Consider the following 17,315-nt stretch of genomic DNA (forward strand, 5'->3'; position numbering starts at 1 on the left):
AGCAGCTTAACACCTTGTGTTCTCACTTTTCCCACTTTGATGAAGGGACACTGACCTAAGACATTACTTCTTTGCTCCAGTCTCTACTAAAATTCTCTGGGTCAACTTGAAGAGATCTACAACATTACACTAGCAATAACTGTCTTTACTAGATTCCTCAAAGTTGCACTTTGGACAAATGCAAAACCTGTTATCTCACAAGTTGATGCTGCATCCCTTTACATTTGCAATCCAATTTCTTATATGAAAAATATTTTATCTTTATTTCTTAATGAAATTAAATTTGAAAAAATAATAGAATATCGGGACATTGTTTAGTACAAGACCAATATGCAAGTCACTCAACCTTAAAATTTTATTTATTCTGAACTTTAAGAGAATAAAGATCTTAATTTGCAAACAAAAGAGACTTTTACACAATTAGCATAACGTCCCAGAGAGCAAACACGTGAAATTGGATTATTTTGTTTGAGAATCGCTCTGTTATTCTTATATTTAAGACACTTCAGTATGTCAACAGACAAAATTTGTTCTACAACAGATTAATTTTTTCCATTGAAGCCTGTTTCACTGAAGTAAAATAGTCAGATAATTTCAACTTACTGCTGCCATATCCTTTATTAGTTTAATTATTATTTCAGAAATTTGTGGAGGTGTGGAGCCTTTCATCCACCAGTGACTTTCACCTCGTCGAATAGAGCTGTGGAAAGACCAAGACATCAGTAGAATTATTTCATATCATTGGAAGTAACCTTAGCAAGGCTTATATATTCATAAATTATTTAACCTCAGATTTCAAAAAGTAATAAGGAAATTGACTTAACCATACCCACTGAGAAAAGTGAATTGAACTGATCTGGGTATCCTTGTAAGCAAATTATTGAATGGTAACATGCAGGTGCAACAGGTAGCTGGGGATGCAAATGCTAAACTGGCCTTTATTAACAGATGATGTGTCTATGAATAAATGTGCCTTTTATCAGATTTCAGTGACACCACCATGGAGTATTGTGTACAATTTTCATCTCATCTAAAAGGATTAACTTACTATAAAAGTGTAGCAATAACTCAGCACACTACTTCCTGGAGTAGCTGGTCGAGGAAAGAGTAAGCAGACTAGGCTTCAAGTTCAGAAGAATGAAGAATAACACCGAAATGTTAAATCTTAAAAGTGCTCAACGAGGTCTTTCTTTATACACATATAAATATTATACAGGGGGATATTTTCTCCAGTTGAGGAGTCTAGAACTAAGGGTTAGTTACATAATACATGCTTCACTAGAAATTCCTTCATTCAGAAGAATGGCAAATCTTTGGAATTCTTGAGCCCAGAAGACTCAGTAATTCATTTTGTTTAAAATGGAGATTAATGGACTTGGAATCATAGAAAACAACAGTACAGAAACAGGCCCTTTGGCCCATCTAGTCCATGCTGAACCATTTAAACTATCTACTCCCATCGAGCTGCACCAGGACCATAGACCTCCATACATTCCCCTAATATCCCTGTACCTATCCAAACTTCTCTTAAATGTTGAAATTGAGTTTACATGCACTTGTGCTGCCAGTTCATTCCACACGCTCACAACCCTCCGAGGTGAAGTTTACCCTCATGTTTCCCTTAAAATTTTCACCTTTTACCCTTTACCAATGACCTCTAGCTGTTGTCCCACCCAACCTAGCTCTCTGATACTTCCGAGGTATCAAAGGGATAAGCATGCTAATATGTATTGAACATTGTTTATGACAGAAGACAGATAGTCAGAGTAAGCGGGTAATTTTCAGACTGAACAGTACAGTTGGTAAAGTATGTGAAGGATTAGTCCTTGGGCGCTTCATTATTTAAATAATAAAGGAAGGAAAGAGAGAGCCTAGAACTTCTCCCTCAGTGTCAGCAAAACAAGAGATGATCATTGATGTCAATAAGCAGGATGGAGCACATGCTCCTCTGTATCAATGATGATGAAGTAGAGGTAGTTGAAAGCTTCAAGTTCCTTAGTGCAATTATCACCAACAATTTGTCCTGGACCAGTCATGTGAATGTCATGGTAAACAAAACATACTGACATCACCACTTACTCAGAAGGCTAAGGAAATTTGGCACGCTCCTAATAACCTTCACCAACTTTTTAAAGAAAAAATACACCATAGAAAGCATCCAGCTTGGTAGAACGACTTTTCCCCAAGACACCAAGCTGCAGAGTTGTGAATGCATTCCAGTTCATCACAAAACCAGTCTGTTCCCTATCACTGTCTACACTTACTGCTGCCGCAGAATAATTACAGACTCCTCCTACTCTGGTCACTGTCTTTTCCCTCCTCCCATCGGGCAGCAAATACAAAAGCTTCAGAAGATGTGCACCAGGGTTTTGAACAGACCTATTATATATGCTAAAGATAAATTTTTGATCTCTCATTGTCATAGCCCTTGAACTTTATCTACTTGCACAGCACTTCCTCTGTTAGTAGAACAACATATTCTACATTCTATTTTTCCCACTTTTGTGTTGCCTCTATATTTACGTATAGAATGATCTGTCTGGGTGGCACATAAAAACTTTTCACTGTGTCTCCCTACATGTGAAAAACAATAAATCAATTACCAATTTATTACCTATAATTAATAACTTGGAGAATGGAGGCAGAGTGCAAGATATCCAAGTTTGATAACAGCAAACTTGAGTATCTTGCACTTTGCCTCCCCAATAAATGGAACAGCATACTGTGATGAGGATATTTGGACCCTACTCAAGATACAGGTAGGTTGAGAGAGCAAGTGAAGATCTGGTAAATTGAGTTTAATATAGGAAAATGTGAGACCCTGTGCTGAAAAAAGGAATCAAAAAGCATAGTATCTAAATGCAGAGTCTGCAAATGACTGGAATACAGTGGGACGCTGTCGTGTGCATGAGATAAAGTTAGTGTGCAAATGCAGCCAGTAATTAAGGTGACATGTGGCATATTGGCCTTCACTGCGAGAAGGCTGGAGCATAAAAATAAAGAAATATTGTTACAATTACATTGGGTATTGGTGTTACTGCATCTGGAGTACTGTGTAGTTTTGGATCTCTTAATGAAGGATGTGCTAGTACAAGGAGATTCCTTGCTAATTCCTGGGACAAACAGTAACATTAAGACTGTATTCTTTGAAGTTCAGGAAAATAAACGGTGACTTTATCAAAACATACAAGATCCTAAAAGGCACACAACAAGGTAGATGTTCATTATTTTACCAAAACTTCAGAGTAACAGACTGCCACCATAGTTTGAAGTTATTAAGGCTATTCAGACTAACAGTATCAGTGCTGTTCACATCTCTTAAGTGAAATATGGGTTATATTCATATCTTAAATATATATATTTGAATTAATTTTTAGTTTATCATGATTAATTATGCTATATAACAGTGTTTAAAAAAGATTATAGGAATAAAACACCCAACTATTGACAAAATCTTATCTTCAATTTTGACAATTTTATCAAATATGGCAATAGAATAAAATTTCCCTAAAAACTAATTCTTATGGTTAATGCAATACCTAGAAAAATAAAATACAATCCTGGTATCGTTTAATCAAACACAATATTAACAGGATTTAACTGGAACAGAGTCACTTACCCAGAGTTGAAGACTGATGGCAACGTAATGGAAGTTACCCCTTTCCCAGCCACCATGCCAGGAAAACTACTCCCTTTGGCTTTCAGCTGCACAGTGAGGGCTTTAGAAATGCATCCCAGGAACATGTCCAAAATTCCTAATTTATTCCAGTCTCCTTTCTCTGTGGAGTGAATGATGTCACTGATATCTGCTGGTGGAAGAGATTTCACGCCTATTATGCTAGCAAGACGGACTGGTGTTACTTCTGGCAGAACACGGCGTAGCAAAGAGGTCACCTACAAAGGCAACAGCTTGAATGTTAAGACCATTTTCAAATGGACTATTTCACATATAATGGGCATGACAACTATTCACAAAGTATTTTCACAATACAAAGCATTAAAATTTAAAACTGATAATAATAAACACGAGAAAGTCTACAGATGCTGACAATCTAAAGAAACACATAGAAAATGCTGGAGGTAGGTAGCATCTATGGAAATGAATAGATAGTTAATATTTTGAGCCAAGACCCTTCTTTCGGGCTGAGAAGGAAGGGAGAAAATGCCAGAATAAAAAGGTGGGGGGAGGGGATGGAGGCTACCTGGAAGGTGATACATGAAGCCAGGTGGATGGGAAAGGTCGCAATAAGAGGAAATCTGTAGATGCTGGAAATCCGGGCAACTAAAAACAAAATGCTGGAGGAACTCAGCAGGGTTTTGGCCCGAAACATCGACTGTACTTTTTGTCCATAGATGCTGCTTGGCTGTTGAGTTCCTCCAGCATTTTGTGTGTTGCTTAGATGGGAAAGGTCAAGGGTTGAAGAAGGAACCTGATGAAATGAGAGTGGACCATAGCAGAAAGGGAAAGAGGAAGTCAGAGTGGGGAACAGGACAAGTGTATGGTGGTCTGGGGTGGGGGGAAGAATCTGTTTACCAGGAGAAATTGATATTCAAGTCACCAGGTTGGAGGATACCCAGATGAAATACAAGGTGTTGCTCCTCCTCTCTGAGGGTGACCTCGTCTTGGCACAAGAGGTAGCCATGGAGACACAACAGAACGGGAATGGGAATTAAAAAGTTTGGCCACCAGAAAGTCCCACTTATGGTGGATGGATGCAATTTTTTGCATCAATGAGATTAAATAATATAATCCATACTGACCTGTCTTTGAACCCTGGGTGAAGCTGTATGTAATAAGGAGAAAAGGTCTTGCAATAAGGTGAGCTGCTGGGCTAAATATTGTCTTCCTACATTAGATCCACTCAGAGCAAGCACCATAGATAAAAGCTCAAAACAGTACGCATCTGAAGAAGCATCCTCATCGTTTGGCTGAGAATTAGCATTTTCCTTGCTGGAAATGGCATGTTCCCATTCTTCTCGCACACGTGTAGCTTCCATTCGTATGGCCTGGACTATATGTGCACATACCTGTTAAGAAAGTGATCGGCTGGTTTCAAGGATGGAATTCAATAAAGATATCAAGCTTCATGCAACAATTTTTTATTTCATTACCTCATTAATAAATAACTATGTTCTATTGCACAACTTACTGAAAACATACCAAGTAAAATCAGACACCAAGTAACAATATAACCAAAAGCTTATTCAGAAGGAAGACTTTTGGTATTATCTTAGAGGAAGAAACAAATGGAGGGACCTAGAGAGATTTGGGGATAAAGTTGTGAACAAAGCCAAAAGCAAAGGAATGAAATTATAGCATGATCAAAAATGCAGAACTGAAGCAGATATCTTGAAGTGCTGCAAGGCAGGTGATTATAAAGATTTGGAAGGCAAGGTTATGGAAAGAATTAAAAGTATGATTATTTCAGTTTCAAAACATTGCCTAATCATGAATCAGAATGGGTTAACCAAGGCACATATGTAGTGTCAGTGAGTATAGACTGCAGAGTTCAGAGGTTCGAATACAGCCAGTCTGCCTAATTTTGATTTGGGCCCAAATGGTACTTTTTATTAAAGCAACATTAAAGAAGGTGTGGTGTAATAGACAGTACTACTGCTGCAAAGCTCCAAAAGCCCCGATTCAATTATGAGTTCTGGTGCTACCAATAATATGGCAGCATGCTCAGATGTAGAGCCAAGCCAACCAGAAGCGTCATTGTTCCTTTTGAATGTCTTTTTTTTTATGACCCCAAGACACCACTGGACATTAAGAATTCAAATGCTGCAAGTCTACCTTATTGATGAGTTGCTGATTGGTGGAGAAGCTGGACTTGGTGTGGACTGTGTCGCTACCCAATACAGCGAGGCTTTGAAGTCTGCGTGTGAAGGTAGTGTGCAGTCTAACAGCAAGTGATTGTCTTAGTCGTTTTTCTTTTGATCGCAGGATGTTGTTAAATGTTGGTAATGTGTAATGTTGATAACTGGCAAGTCCAGTTCACTGGTTTATTGGTGAGACCGATAGTGGGGAAGCTACGTGGTCTTAATTGTAGCGCAGACGAGGTCTCATGACATGGTACTGCTTGCACAGCAATCCAGGAGAGATGACACCAGAGGCGGTGTGGCGTGGCATCCATGCTGGCATCGGTGCTGCTTTTCCGTGTTCGCTCAGTGGAAGGCAAGCTGGATTATGATCGTGTGCAGACTGCTGCAGGCTTGTTCTTGCTGACACCATTCATGGACTCAGGGACTTAGGCTATTTTATATATTTTAAGTGACTGCATGTTATCTGTGCTATACATGCCTTGCGCTGCGTATGTCTACTGGTACTGTTTTGCACCTTGGTCCTAAAGGAACACTGTTTACATTTGGCTGTACTCATGGATATTCCTGTATGGTTAAATAATTAAACCTGAACTTGTACTAGTTTGGTGGTTGCAAGTTCTCTTTGTGCCACATTGGTTTTCCCTAATTTCCTTCTACATTCCAACATCGTACTGGCTGGTAGGCTAATGAGCTACTGTAGGTGAGTGGCAGGAGAGTCAAAGAGAGTTGATGGCATGTGAGAAAACAGGTTACAAAAAAACAGTAGGGGTACCTGGCTGATAGGATCGCTCTGAAAGATGGCAAGGACAATCTATTTCCTTTTACATTTTTATGGATCATGAGGTGCAAAACAAATTCAAACACATTTTTTTTTGCTATAAAACCAGTGTCTGTAGCAGCCCTAGTTCAGGTCTTGAGAGATTGAGCAGGAAGCCTATGCAGATAACATTCTTCTGATTAGTAGAGAGTACTCCTCACCAGTATAGCAGCTGTAACATCCCCTGCTTAAGCATTCCTTATATTGAGTTGTGAACACAGCAATCTTGAAATGTTTCAGGATAGTGAGCCCGTTTCCAATTTGTTACTGGGATGATTTGAGTTTTCCACATGAATTTCCCATAAGAAAATGATTCACTCCGGTCTCAAGTTCGCAATGTTACTTATATCATTAAGGTAACAAATACAAGATAACTTCACCATTAAAAAACTATAAAAACCTTGATCCAAATTGTAAAAGAGAGTAACTATTGTTTAAGTTTTGGTTATGTTCAACAATTTAGAGATGAAACAACAAAGTAAAGCTACGTAATTGCTAGGTAATATTTCAGGAGTCTTTAGAATCAGAATCTTTCATAATCATCTTTTCCACCCTTCGATGCAAGACTTAACATTTCATGATTGGTACAGAAAGGACATCAGGCGTTTTGAAGATCTTTTCATAGACAACTGTTTTGCAACTTTTGAACAACTGTCTGCAAAGTTTAACCTACCTAATACTCATTTCTTTAGATATCTTCACATTAGACATTTCATTAACCCTTTAATACCAAATTTTTGCCCGGAAAAAATGTGAACTTGTTTCTTTGTATAAACCCATTGGGTAAAAGTCTAATATCTACTATTCGTGATAAGTTAGCGACCTTGAGGCATGCCCCCTTTGATAAAATTAGAACTGCTTGGGAGCATGATTTAAATATTTCTCTGTCCGCGAGGTTTGGGATTCAATTCCTAAAGTCAGTTAACTCAACCTCTATGTGCTTGCCACTGCCTTTTGCAGTTCAAGGTTGTACATAGGGCTCATATGTCTAACGCCAAATTACCGCGGTTCTATTCTGATATTAGTCCCTTTTGTGACAAGTGTATAGTGGGCGAGGCTTCTCTTATCCACATGTAATGGGCTTGTCCCAGTTTGGAGAAATTTTGGAGAGATGTATTTTTAACTTTATCCCATATCCTTAATTGCTATTTAGAACATAACCCTTTGATTGCTCTTTCTGGCATTTTGGGTGAAGTTGACACGCGTTTGAGTCCGACTAAACGGCGAACATTGTCTTTTGCCTTTTTTTTGGCTAGACGTTTAGTTCTTCTTAGGTGGAGAGATGTTGCCCCACCCACCCATGCTCAATGGCTTAGAGACATTATGTCCTGCTTAGACCTTGAAAAGATTCATTATTCACTTCTTAATTCAGACATAAAGTTCCGTAGGGTGTGGGAACCTTTTCTTGATTATTTTCATAACTCCTCTTTAGATTAAAGGTTTCCCTTCCTTTTTCTTTCAGTGATTTAGTCCCTTACATCCAGCTTTCCTTTCTGGTTAACTTTTATTTTTTTTTATAATGTGAAATATTATAGTTTTAGGTAGTAGGCAATACACTTTTTTTTAATATTCACAGCTCTGTGGTGACAAAAGCTTGATTTAACATTTTTTTATATATCGTAATGGTTGGCTTGGAGTGCGCAGTGGGAGGGTGGGGTGGAAACTAACTTTATATGATTTTATTTTGAGTGCTTTTTCTTTACTGTTATGAATTACACATCCGACATGCTGGTTTTGCACTGTACAAATCTCCTTTTCGTTGGTTTTTTTTGTTTTGTAGAAACTCAAAAAAAAAAAAATCAGAATGAGGTTTAATATAACTGGCATGTGTCATGTAATTTGTTGATCTGCGGCAGCGGTACATAATAATAAAAGACTATAAATTACAATTAGTATATTTGCAAAGAGAGAGGGAAAATAATGAGGTAATGTTCACGGGTTCATTGTTCATTCAGAAGTCCAATGGTGAAGGGAAAGAAGCTGTTTCTGAAAGGTTGAGTGTGTGTCTTCAGGCTCCTTTATCAACTCCTCGATGGCAATGATGAAAAGAGGCATGTCTGGGTGATGGGGTCCTTAATGATGGATGTCACCTTTTTGAGACGTCACCATTTGAATATGTCCTCGATGCTGGGGAGGCTAGTGCCTATGATGGAGCTGGCTGAGTTTATAACTTTATGCAGTTTTTTTTCACTATTCTGTGCAGTGACCCTCCATACCAGATGGTGATACAACAGTTAGAATGCTCTCCACAGTACATCTGTAGAAATTTGCGAGTGCCTTTGGTGACATACCAAGTCTTCTCAAGCTCCAAGTGAAATAGAGCAGTTGTCATGCCTTCTTTGTAATGGTATCAGTATGTTTGGACCCAGGATAGATCTTCAGAGATGTTGATACCCAGGATCTGGAAACTGTTCACCTTTTTTTTTTTACTGCTGACCCGCAATATGAACTGGTATGTGTTCCCTCGACCTCCTGAAGTCCACAATCAATTCCTTGGTCTTACTGATGTTCAGAACAAGGTTGTTGTTGCGATACTACTCAACCAATTGATCTACCTTGCTCCTGTATGCCTCATCATCCTCTGAAATTCTGCCAACAACAGTTGTGTTGTCAGAGGAGGATACGTTCTTTCCAATCCACACAGACTGTGGTCTCCTGGTTAGGAAGTCAAGGTGGGGAGTTGCAGAGGCAGGTACAGAACCCAAGATCTTGGAGCTTGTTGATTAGAACTGAAGGCATGATTGTATTGGACGCAGAGCTGAATTCAACAAGTAACAGCCTGATGTAGATATTACAATTGATCAGGTGATTCAAAGCTGACTGGCGAGCCACTGAGATTGCATCTGCTGTAGACCAAGATAGTCTTGCTGCATTATTTTGGCCTCAGCCGATTCCCATCTGCATTTAGATTTGAACCATGCATAATGCTACAAATGAATATTTTTTGGCCCTGGAAGGCAGTTTTCCTTTGAGGAATACATGAATCATTGGCTATGGCATCTTTGTTAAAATTTGAATCACTAATAGAGGAAACCAATTATTTTTCAATGCACGCTTCCAATGACTAAACCCTTTAAGAACTGTAAATATTCAATGAATTACAATTGTCCCTTAAGATTCAATGCGAGAGAAAAAAAATCACTGAAGAGCAACAAACCTATGAGAAGGAACAAATAGCAATCCATGTTTAATGTCACTTATGAAAATTAACGATTATTCATTTCAAACCTGTTTTTGCAGATTTGTTAGCTTGCTTCTGCTAAATATGATTCCAACCATATGTTCCTTTAAATCAGCATCAGATACCTTCAAGAAAATAAGATGAAATAGTCATTTTAAATACAACAGCAATTGACAAAAATCCTCATTTTTGACATCCCTGTCCTTGACTGCACATACAGCAAACTATTTGGCCACCAACTAGACTGTCAGAAAGGCCATTTGCCAACTTGAAAAACCAAGAGCTCACACTAGGTAGAATTTTCATAAAGTAACAACTTGGAGAATCACAAGGAGCAGCGACTCCACATATACAAGGCCATTTTCACCAACAAACACTGTGCTCAAGTGCAGCCAATTCACAGAATACATGGGATCCTATTCAATCTACTGTATGTAACCTCCATTCCAAAACGACCTTGCCATTAAGCTACCATTTGCATCCACGTGCATCTGAAAGCAAAGCTCCAAGTCATTGTTAGCTTCATCACTGAAGTTTAAAAAGAATGGCCACACACTTAATATTTGCCCAAGGTCCATCGCAAACCTGACCTCTGTGTACAACACCACCCTCTAACAATCAAAGTCCACAATGAGACTCTAGAAAATGAGGACCTTTGCACATCGACAGACAGCAATGAAAAAGACCATCCCAGTTTACAGAAAAGTGGCATTATCATTGGTCATGAGGAAAAGAATGTTTGAAGATTAAGATCTCATACACAGCACAAAGCTCAGTCTGCTAAGAGACATGGGGGCAGCAGTTCATATCTTCCTGTATATTTCTGAAACATGGACTGACAGCAGCACAGGATAACGTCAATATCCCCAACATTGAAGCCCTAATTATTCTCAGTCAACTATAACATCCAGACCATGTCACTCACATGCCCAATGCTTGACTATTACAACCTCTATCACGGCAAGGGATTACCAGTAGAATGTAGGAAACAATTCAATGTACTCAAAGCCTCTCTGAAAAAAGCACGTAACATACTCACCACCAATTTGTGAAGGGCCCGGGCCCAGGCCCATGACAGCTCAAAATGAACAACTCAGTGAACACTTGATATGTCACTGAGAACCTTGAGTTAATTTGTCAGAAGTAGAGGAGCAATCTACAATCTACAATATACACAAGTACATGCAGTGGATCATTTTGTTGTCATACCTTTTCTTCTCCCTCTGGTGATGACAAAATGGTTTTGTCTTCTAACTCAGGTGTAGGTTCTGCATCGCCACATATTAGTTTACCAAACACCTGTAAACATACAACAAAAACCAGCTCCATCAAGAAAAAACATTGATGACTTAGATTATTTAAAGCTATATAGAGCATTTTCTGCTTTTACTAGGATGATGAAATTGACAGTTGTCAAAAAAGATCAACAAATTCAAAGGAAGCAGTTAAGGTTTAGTAGAAATATAACTTTTAAAAAAATATTATTTTGATAGGGTAAATTCTGCAAGTCAAATGATATATTTGGAGAACTGCTGCTCGGAGCTTAAAATGATCACAGACGAGTGAGGGAATTAATGAAGACAGAAAAGACGAGATAGACATTGACACAGAATAGCACAGTACAGGATCAGGCCCTTCAGCCCACAATGTTTTGCCAAACCAGCTAAAAAGCAAGCCAAAACACTAATCCCTCCTCCCTACACAATGTTCATAGCCCTCCATTCTCCTCATACTCGTGCCTCTCTAAACATTTTTAAAAAACTTGTAACGTATTTGCTTCTACCGTCATACAAGGCAGCACATTCCAGGCATCAACCACTCTCGAGTGAAAAAAACTTACCCCTCACATCCCCTTTGAACCTACCACCCCACCTTCCATACAGTATTAGACATTTCAACCCTGGGAACCAGATACTCCCAAGTCCCTAGTCTATCAATGCCTCTCATAATCTTATAAACCTCAATCAGATCTTCCCTCAGCCTCAACTGTTAGAGAAAACATCCTAAGTTTATCCAGCTTCTCATGATAGCACATGCCCTCTAATACAGGCAGCATCCTGGTAAACCGCTTCCAAACCCTCTCCAAAGCCTCAATATCCTTCCTACAGTGGGGCAACCAGAACTGTGTGCAATACTCCAGATGTTGCCTAACCAAACTTTTATAAGTTGCAAGATAACATCTTCACTTTTGAACAAAATGCCTTGACTAATAGAAGCAAGCATTCCATAAGGCTTTTTAATCACCCCATTGACTTGTTTAACCACTTTTAAGGAGCTATGAACTTCAATTCCAAGATCTCTCTGCTCAGCAACACTATTAAGGACCTTGCTCTTAACAGTGTACTGTCTCCTTGCATTTGCCCTACTAAAGTTAAACTCCATCTGCCATATATGCCAGGGGTCCCCAACCTTTTTTGCACTGCGGACCGGTTTAATATTGACAATATTCTTGCGGACTGGCTGACCCGGGGGAGGGAGGAGGGTTGCCAACGGACAAAAGTAGCAGTCAAATACGTTGTGTTTATCCAGAAAGACTACAACGACCATGAAGCCGTGCACGGGCACCAGTGCGCACGCGCAACTTGTGCATGTGTGTACCTGCCGATTTTCTTTTCTGCAAATCGCTTTCGGCTATTAATCTCGACCGGACTATCGGTGATAAGTGGCTAATACACTCAATTTCATTTCTAAATGGGTTTATCTAACGAATTTAATATTAAGCAAATTATTTTCCTTGCATGAATACAGTGATAAGTCAATTATCAGGGGAGGCCAGGGGAGCTTGAAGTAAGCGTTGAACGAACTTCCAGTGGAAGTGGCAGAAGCAGGTTCGATATTATTATTTAAAGAAAAATTGGATAGGTATATGGACAGGAAAGGAATGGAGGGTCATGGGCTGAGTGCAGGTCAGTGTGACTAGGTGAGAGTAGTGTTCGGCACGGACTGGAAGGGCAGAGATGGCCTGTTTCCGTGCTGTAATTGTTATATGGTTATATAAGACCATAAGACAAAGGAGCAGAAGTAGGCCATTCGGCCCATCGAGTCTGCTCCGCCATTTTATCATGAGCTGATCCATTCTCCTATTTAGTCCCACTCCCCTGCCTTCTCACCATAACCTTTGATGCCCTGGCTACTCAGATACCTATCAATCTCTGCCTTAACTACACCCAATGACTTGGCCTCCACTGCTGCCCGTGGCAACAAATTCCATAGATTCACCACCCTCTGACTAAAAGAATTTCTTCGCTTTTCTGTTCTGAAAGGGCGCCCTTCAATCTTTAAGTCATGCCCTCTCGTACTAGACTCCCCCATCATGGGAAACAACTTTGCCACATCCACTCTGTCCATGCCTTTTAACATTCGAAATGTTTCTATGAGGTCTCCCCTCATTCTTCTAAACTCCAAGGAATACAGTCCAAGAGCGGACAAACGTTCCTCATATGTTAACCCTCTCATTCCCAGAATCATTCCAGTGAATCTTCTCTGTACCCTCTCCAACATCAGCACATCCTTTCTTAAATAAGGAGACCAAAACTGCCCAAAGTACTCCAAGTGAGGTCTCACCAGCGCCTTATAGAGCCTCAACATCACATCCCTGCTCCTATACTCTATTCCTCTAGAAATGAATGCCAACATTGCATTCGCCTTCTTCACTACTGACTCAACCTGGAGGTTAACTTTAAGGGTATCCTGTACGAGGACTCCCAAGTCCCGTTGCATCTCAGAACTTTGAATTCTTTCCCTATTTAAATAATAGTCTGCCCGTTTATTTTTTCTGCCAAAGTGCATAACCATACACTTTCCAACATTGAACTTCATTTGCCACTTCTCTGCCCATGTGTAATGGCTCAACAGTGGGCGTGACAGGGAATGAGGAAAGGTGAAGCTGACTTATATCACCAAATCATATCGTTTCCTCACGGCCTGGTAGCACATGCCTTGCGGCCCAGTGGTTGGGGACCACTGATATATGCAACTGATCTATATTGCGCTGTTTTCTTTGTCAGAAGCTACAATCTGGAGCAACATACAATCTGTGGGTGGAATTCAGCAGGTCAGGAACCACAAGTGTGAGGGGGTGATGGAGGAGGAGGAATTTAATCTAGTAGGCGATTAAATACAAGAGTAAGCATATTAAAACTGAGGACTTGATGGGTAGGAACATAGAGAAGTGGAGGGATGCTGAATGAGTAAGGGTTGATGTGAATTAAGATGCTAAAAGGACAGTTTGAATGAAGGTAATGGTGAGCAATAAAATAGAAGCCTGTGGATAGAACACTGAGATATTTGAATGTGTGGCATTTGTGTTAAAATCCACTGTTAGTCAAGCAAGCATTTGAATTTTCCTGGAAGTTAAAATCTTTACAAATCCACACTATTCTTTAAATTTTTTCTTGACTGACAGACAAGTCATATTTTGTGTATTACGACACCAGATATGTCAAATAGTATACAATTAAAGATTATTAACATTAAGAACACAAACGAGATTAGAAAAGAAATTCAGCACACCTGTGATGTTATAAGTCGGAAAACTCTAAGAGTCTCTGCTTCACAGTTCTTCTGCTGGGCAACACTGGCTGAGATTTGTCCACCAATTTTGATGCTTTCACTATCCTTCCATCCCAAAACTTTGACTTGACGAACTCTCAAGGTGTTCTCAGGGCCTTTGAGTTCTATTTTAATTATGTGATTATCTCCTCCTGAAAGCTCACTGGTTACCCATCCCATATGTCTGGAATCCATATCCGTCTTAAAATAGATAAAAGAAAGGAACCATGTTTATTCTGCAAAGCAAATCTTGTTTAAATATAAAACCAGTCTTTAAACAAAAAATTGGTATTATAAAAATAAGCAGATTGGGTTTCTGTCAATCAAACATAAAGAGTTAAGTCTGAAATATATATATATATAAAAATCAACTCCATATTTGTCTTTGGTGTCCATCTATAAATGTCTCATAAGGGAAAACCCTCCTTTCTAAGGTACCACCTCTTTTACTATCTCTTATACAAAACAAAGTGATCTATTAATACTTGTATAACCAACAATCACTTTTTCTTAACAGACATATCTCTTTATGTCTTGATAAAGGTTACATTAAACAAGGTATTAAGCAATGGTTATGAGGCATCCAAAGCTTTCTAGTAAAGAAATAGTTTGCAAATGGGGAAGGGGAGAGAATAAAACATACTGTAATGAAATAAGCTTTGCTTCCAAGAAGAACAATTTCTTCCAAAGTCTTACTTGTTTAATTCTGCTTAGATCTTCAGTTGCTTTTCCAGAATAAAAAGTCATGGAAGATACCTTGTTCTGTATTGAGAAAAAAATGCATATTTCAACTGTAAATATCTGAACAAAAAAATAACACTTGTGTCATTGGCTCTTCACACAACACTGGAACATTTGGACAGCAAAGATGCATACATCAGGATTCTCTTTATTGATTACAGCTTAAAATTAAATACCATCATCCCCTCAAAGCTAATCAGTGAACTCCAAGAACTGTGCCTCAATACCCCCTTGTGCAGTTGGGATTCTGGATTTCCTCATTCGCAGATTCCAGTCAGTTTGGATTGGCAAAAGCATGGCCTCTACAATCTACATCAGCACAGGTGCACCACAGGGATAAGTACTTAGCCCCCTGTTCTACTCACTTTACACCTATGACTGTGTGGCTAACTACAGCTCCAAAACCATGTACAAGTTTGCTGATGACACCACTGTAGTCTGCCATATTGAAGGTGGTGATGAATCAGCATACAAGAGGAAGAATGAAAATTTGGCTGAGTGGTGTAGTAACAACAACAACAACCTCTCACTGAATGTTAATAGAATTACCATAGAAGTGACCATAGAAGTGATTGTAGACTTCAGGACAGGGAAATTAGAGGTCCTGAGCCAGTACTCATCAGTGATGGAGAGGGTCAGTAACTTTAAATTCCTGGGTGTCACTATCTTAGAGGACCTGCCTGGACCCATCATACAAATGCAATCACAAAGAAAGCATGACAGCGCCTCTACTTTCTCAGAAGTCTGTGGAGATGTGGCATATTCATCAAAAACCTTGACAAACTTCTATATGTGTGGTGGCAAGTGTGCTGATTGGCTGCATTACAGCCTGGTACAGGAACACAAATGACTTTGAGTGGAAACATCCTACAAAAGAAAGTGGATTCGGCCCAGTACATCACAGGTAAAGCCCTCCCAACCATTGAGCACATCCACATGAAATATCGCCTTAGAAAAGCAGCACCCATCATCAAAGAACCTCACCACCCAGGCTATGCTCTTTTCTTGCTGTTGCCATCAGTTAGAAGGTACAATTGCCTCAAGACTCACACCAACAATATCAAGAGAAGTTACTACCCTTAATTATCAGGATATTGAGCAAAAGGAGATAACTATACTCATTCTATTTCTGGTCTCAGCTTAAAGATTCTATCGTTATTTCATGCTCTCATTATTTATTTATATTTGTATTGGCACAATTTGTTATTCATTGATCCTATTTACAGTTACAATTCTATAGCTTTGCTAGTTATGTCCGCAGGAAAAAGAATCTCAGGGTTGCATGTGGTGACATGTATGTTCTCTGATAATAAATTTTTCTTTGAATTTTGTGTGCTAAATTAATTATAAGCAGCTCATCCCTCAATCTACAGTATTTCATTAAAACTTTGAACAAGATAGAGTACTAATATTTTGGTTTTGATAAATAAAATATTAAATGTCAAAACAAATAGATTCAAAAAGGACACGATCTATTCTTACAAAGGGCAAAAAGTAGAGGGGTTATTGGAGGAGGATTAAGATTAAATTGACAGGTGTTTCAAAGAGACAACACAGTTGCATGAGCCAAAGGCTTACAATTATATTGTACAGTATAACTGTAAGAGCAATGTTCATTCAAAGCACTAATGATTTTGCAATATTACTCTTTTGACAGCTTTCAAGTTTTATGGACTTGAGTCAGCGTGAAGAGGTTATAAATACACTGTAAAAAAATGAGGGCCTGAAAATACTTAAGACTACTACAGAAGTCACAAGCTTAGAGCAAGTATGAACTTCACCATGGAACTCCATTCCTTGTGGATGTAGTAAGAAACTGAGAGCGTGCTAGAATTATAAAAGACTTAAGAAAATCCTTATCCTTACCCCCAAATCTCGAGAATTATCCACATGCACGGATACAAAACGAGCACAAATTCCTTTGACGCAATTTATGGTTATACTCTTTGTTTTGTTCTTGTCTTCATCACCCGATTCCCAGAAGGTTTCTGTTGATCCATCTGTCAGACTACCGATCATGGCAGGTCTACTAGATGTCTTAATATCTACAATCCCTGTGAGGTCCTTCAAGCATGTTACTGCACAGAGCTCCTGCTATGAAAGATACAATTCAAAGAAAGAAACTGTCTGAATTTTGCCTTTTCAGAAAAAGATCCAAGTTATATTCACAATATTTTCATGAAAGCAAATATCACTCTTTCA

At 39.0% G+C, this 17,315-nt stretch overlaps 1 protein-coding gene across 17 annotated transcripts in view; it reads right to left on the reverse strand.

The window, feature by feature from the left end:
- mycbp2 (MYC binding protein 2) overlaps nt 1–17,315 on the reverse strand; it is a 227,685-nt gene that overhangs the window by 20,794 nt on the left and 189,576 nt on the right. For 14 of the 17 annotated variants that reach the window (XM_063048481.1, XM_063048475.1, XM_063048480.1 and 11 more), the window contains 8 exons: nt 16,980–17,207; nt 15,069–15,134; nt 14,334–14,573; nt 11,031–11,120; nt 9,869–9,946; nt 4,762–5,028; nt 3,620–3,894; nt 604–700 (listed from right to left, as the gene is read on the reverse strand). In XM_063048481.1, the coding sequence (XP_062904551.1) occupies nt 604–700; nt 3,620–3,894; nt 4,762–5,028; nt 9,869–9,946; nt 11,031–11,120; nt 14,334–14,573; nt 15,069–15,134; nt 16,980–17,207 (1,341 nt within the window). The remainder of the gene's footprint in view (nt 1–603; nt 701–3,619; nt 3,895–4,761; nt 5,029–9,868; nt 9,947–11,030; nt 11,121–14,333; nt 14,574–15,068; nt 15,135–16,979; nt 17,208–17,315) is intronic. The other 3 variants (XM_063048487.1, XM_063048478.1, XM_063048472.1) reach the window with 1 other exon arrangement.

This window comes from Mobula hypostoma, chromosome 5 (genome assembly GCF_963921235.1).
Source record: "Mobula hypostoma chromosome 5, sMobHyp1.1, whole genome shotgun sequence".
Lineage (NCBI taxonomy): Eukaryota > Metazoa > Chordata > Chondrichthyes > Myliobatiformes > Myliobatidae > Mobula > Mobula hypostoma.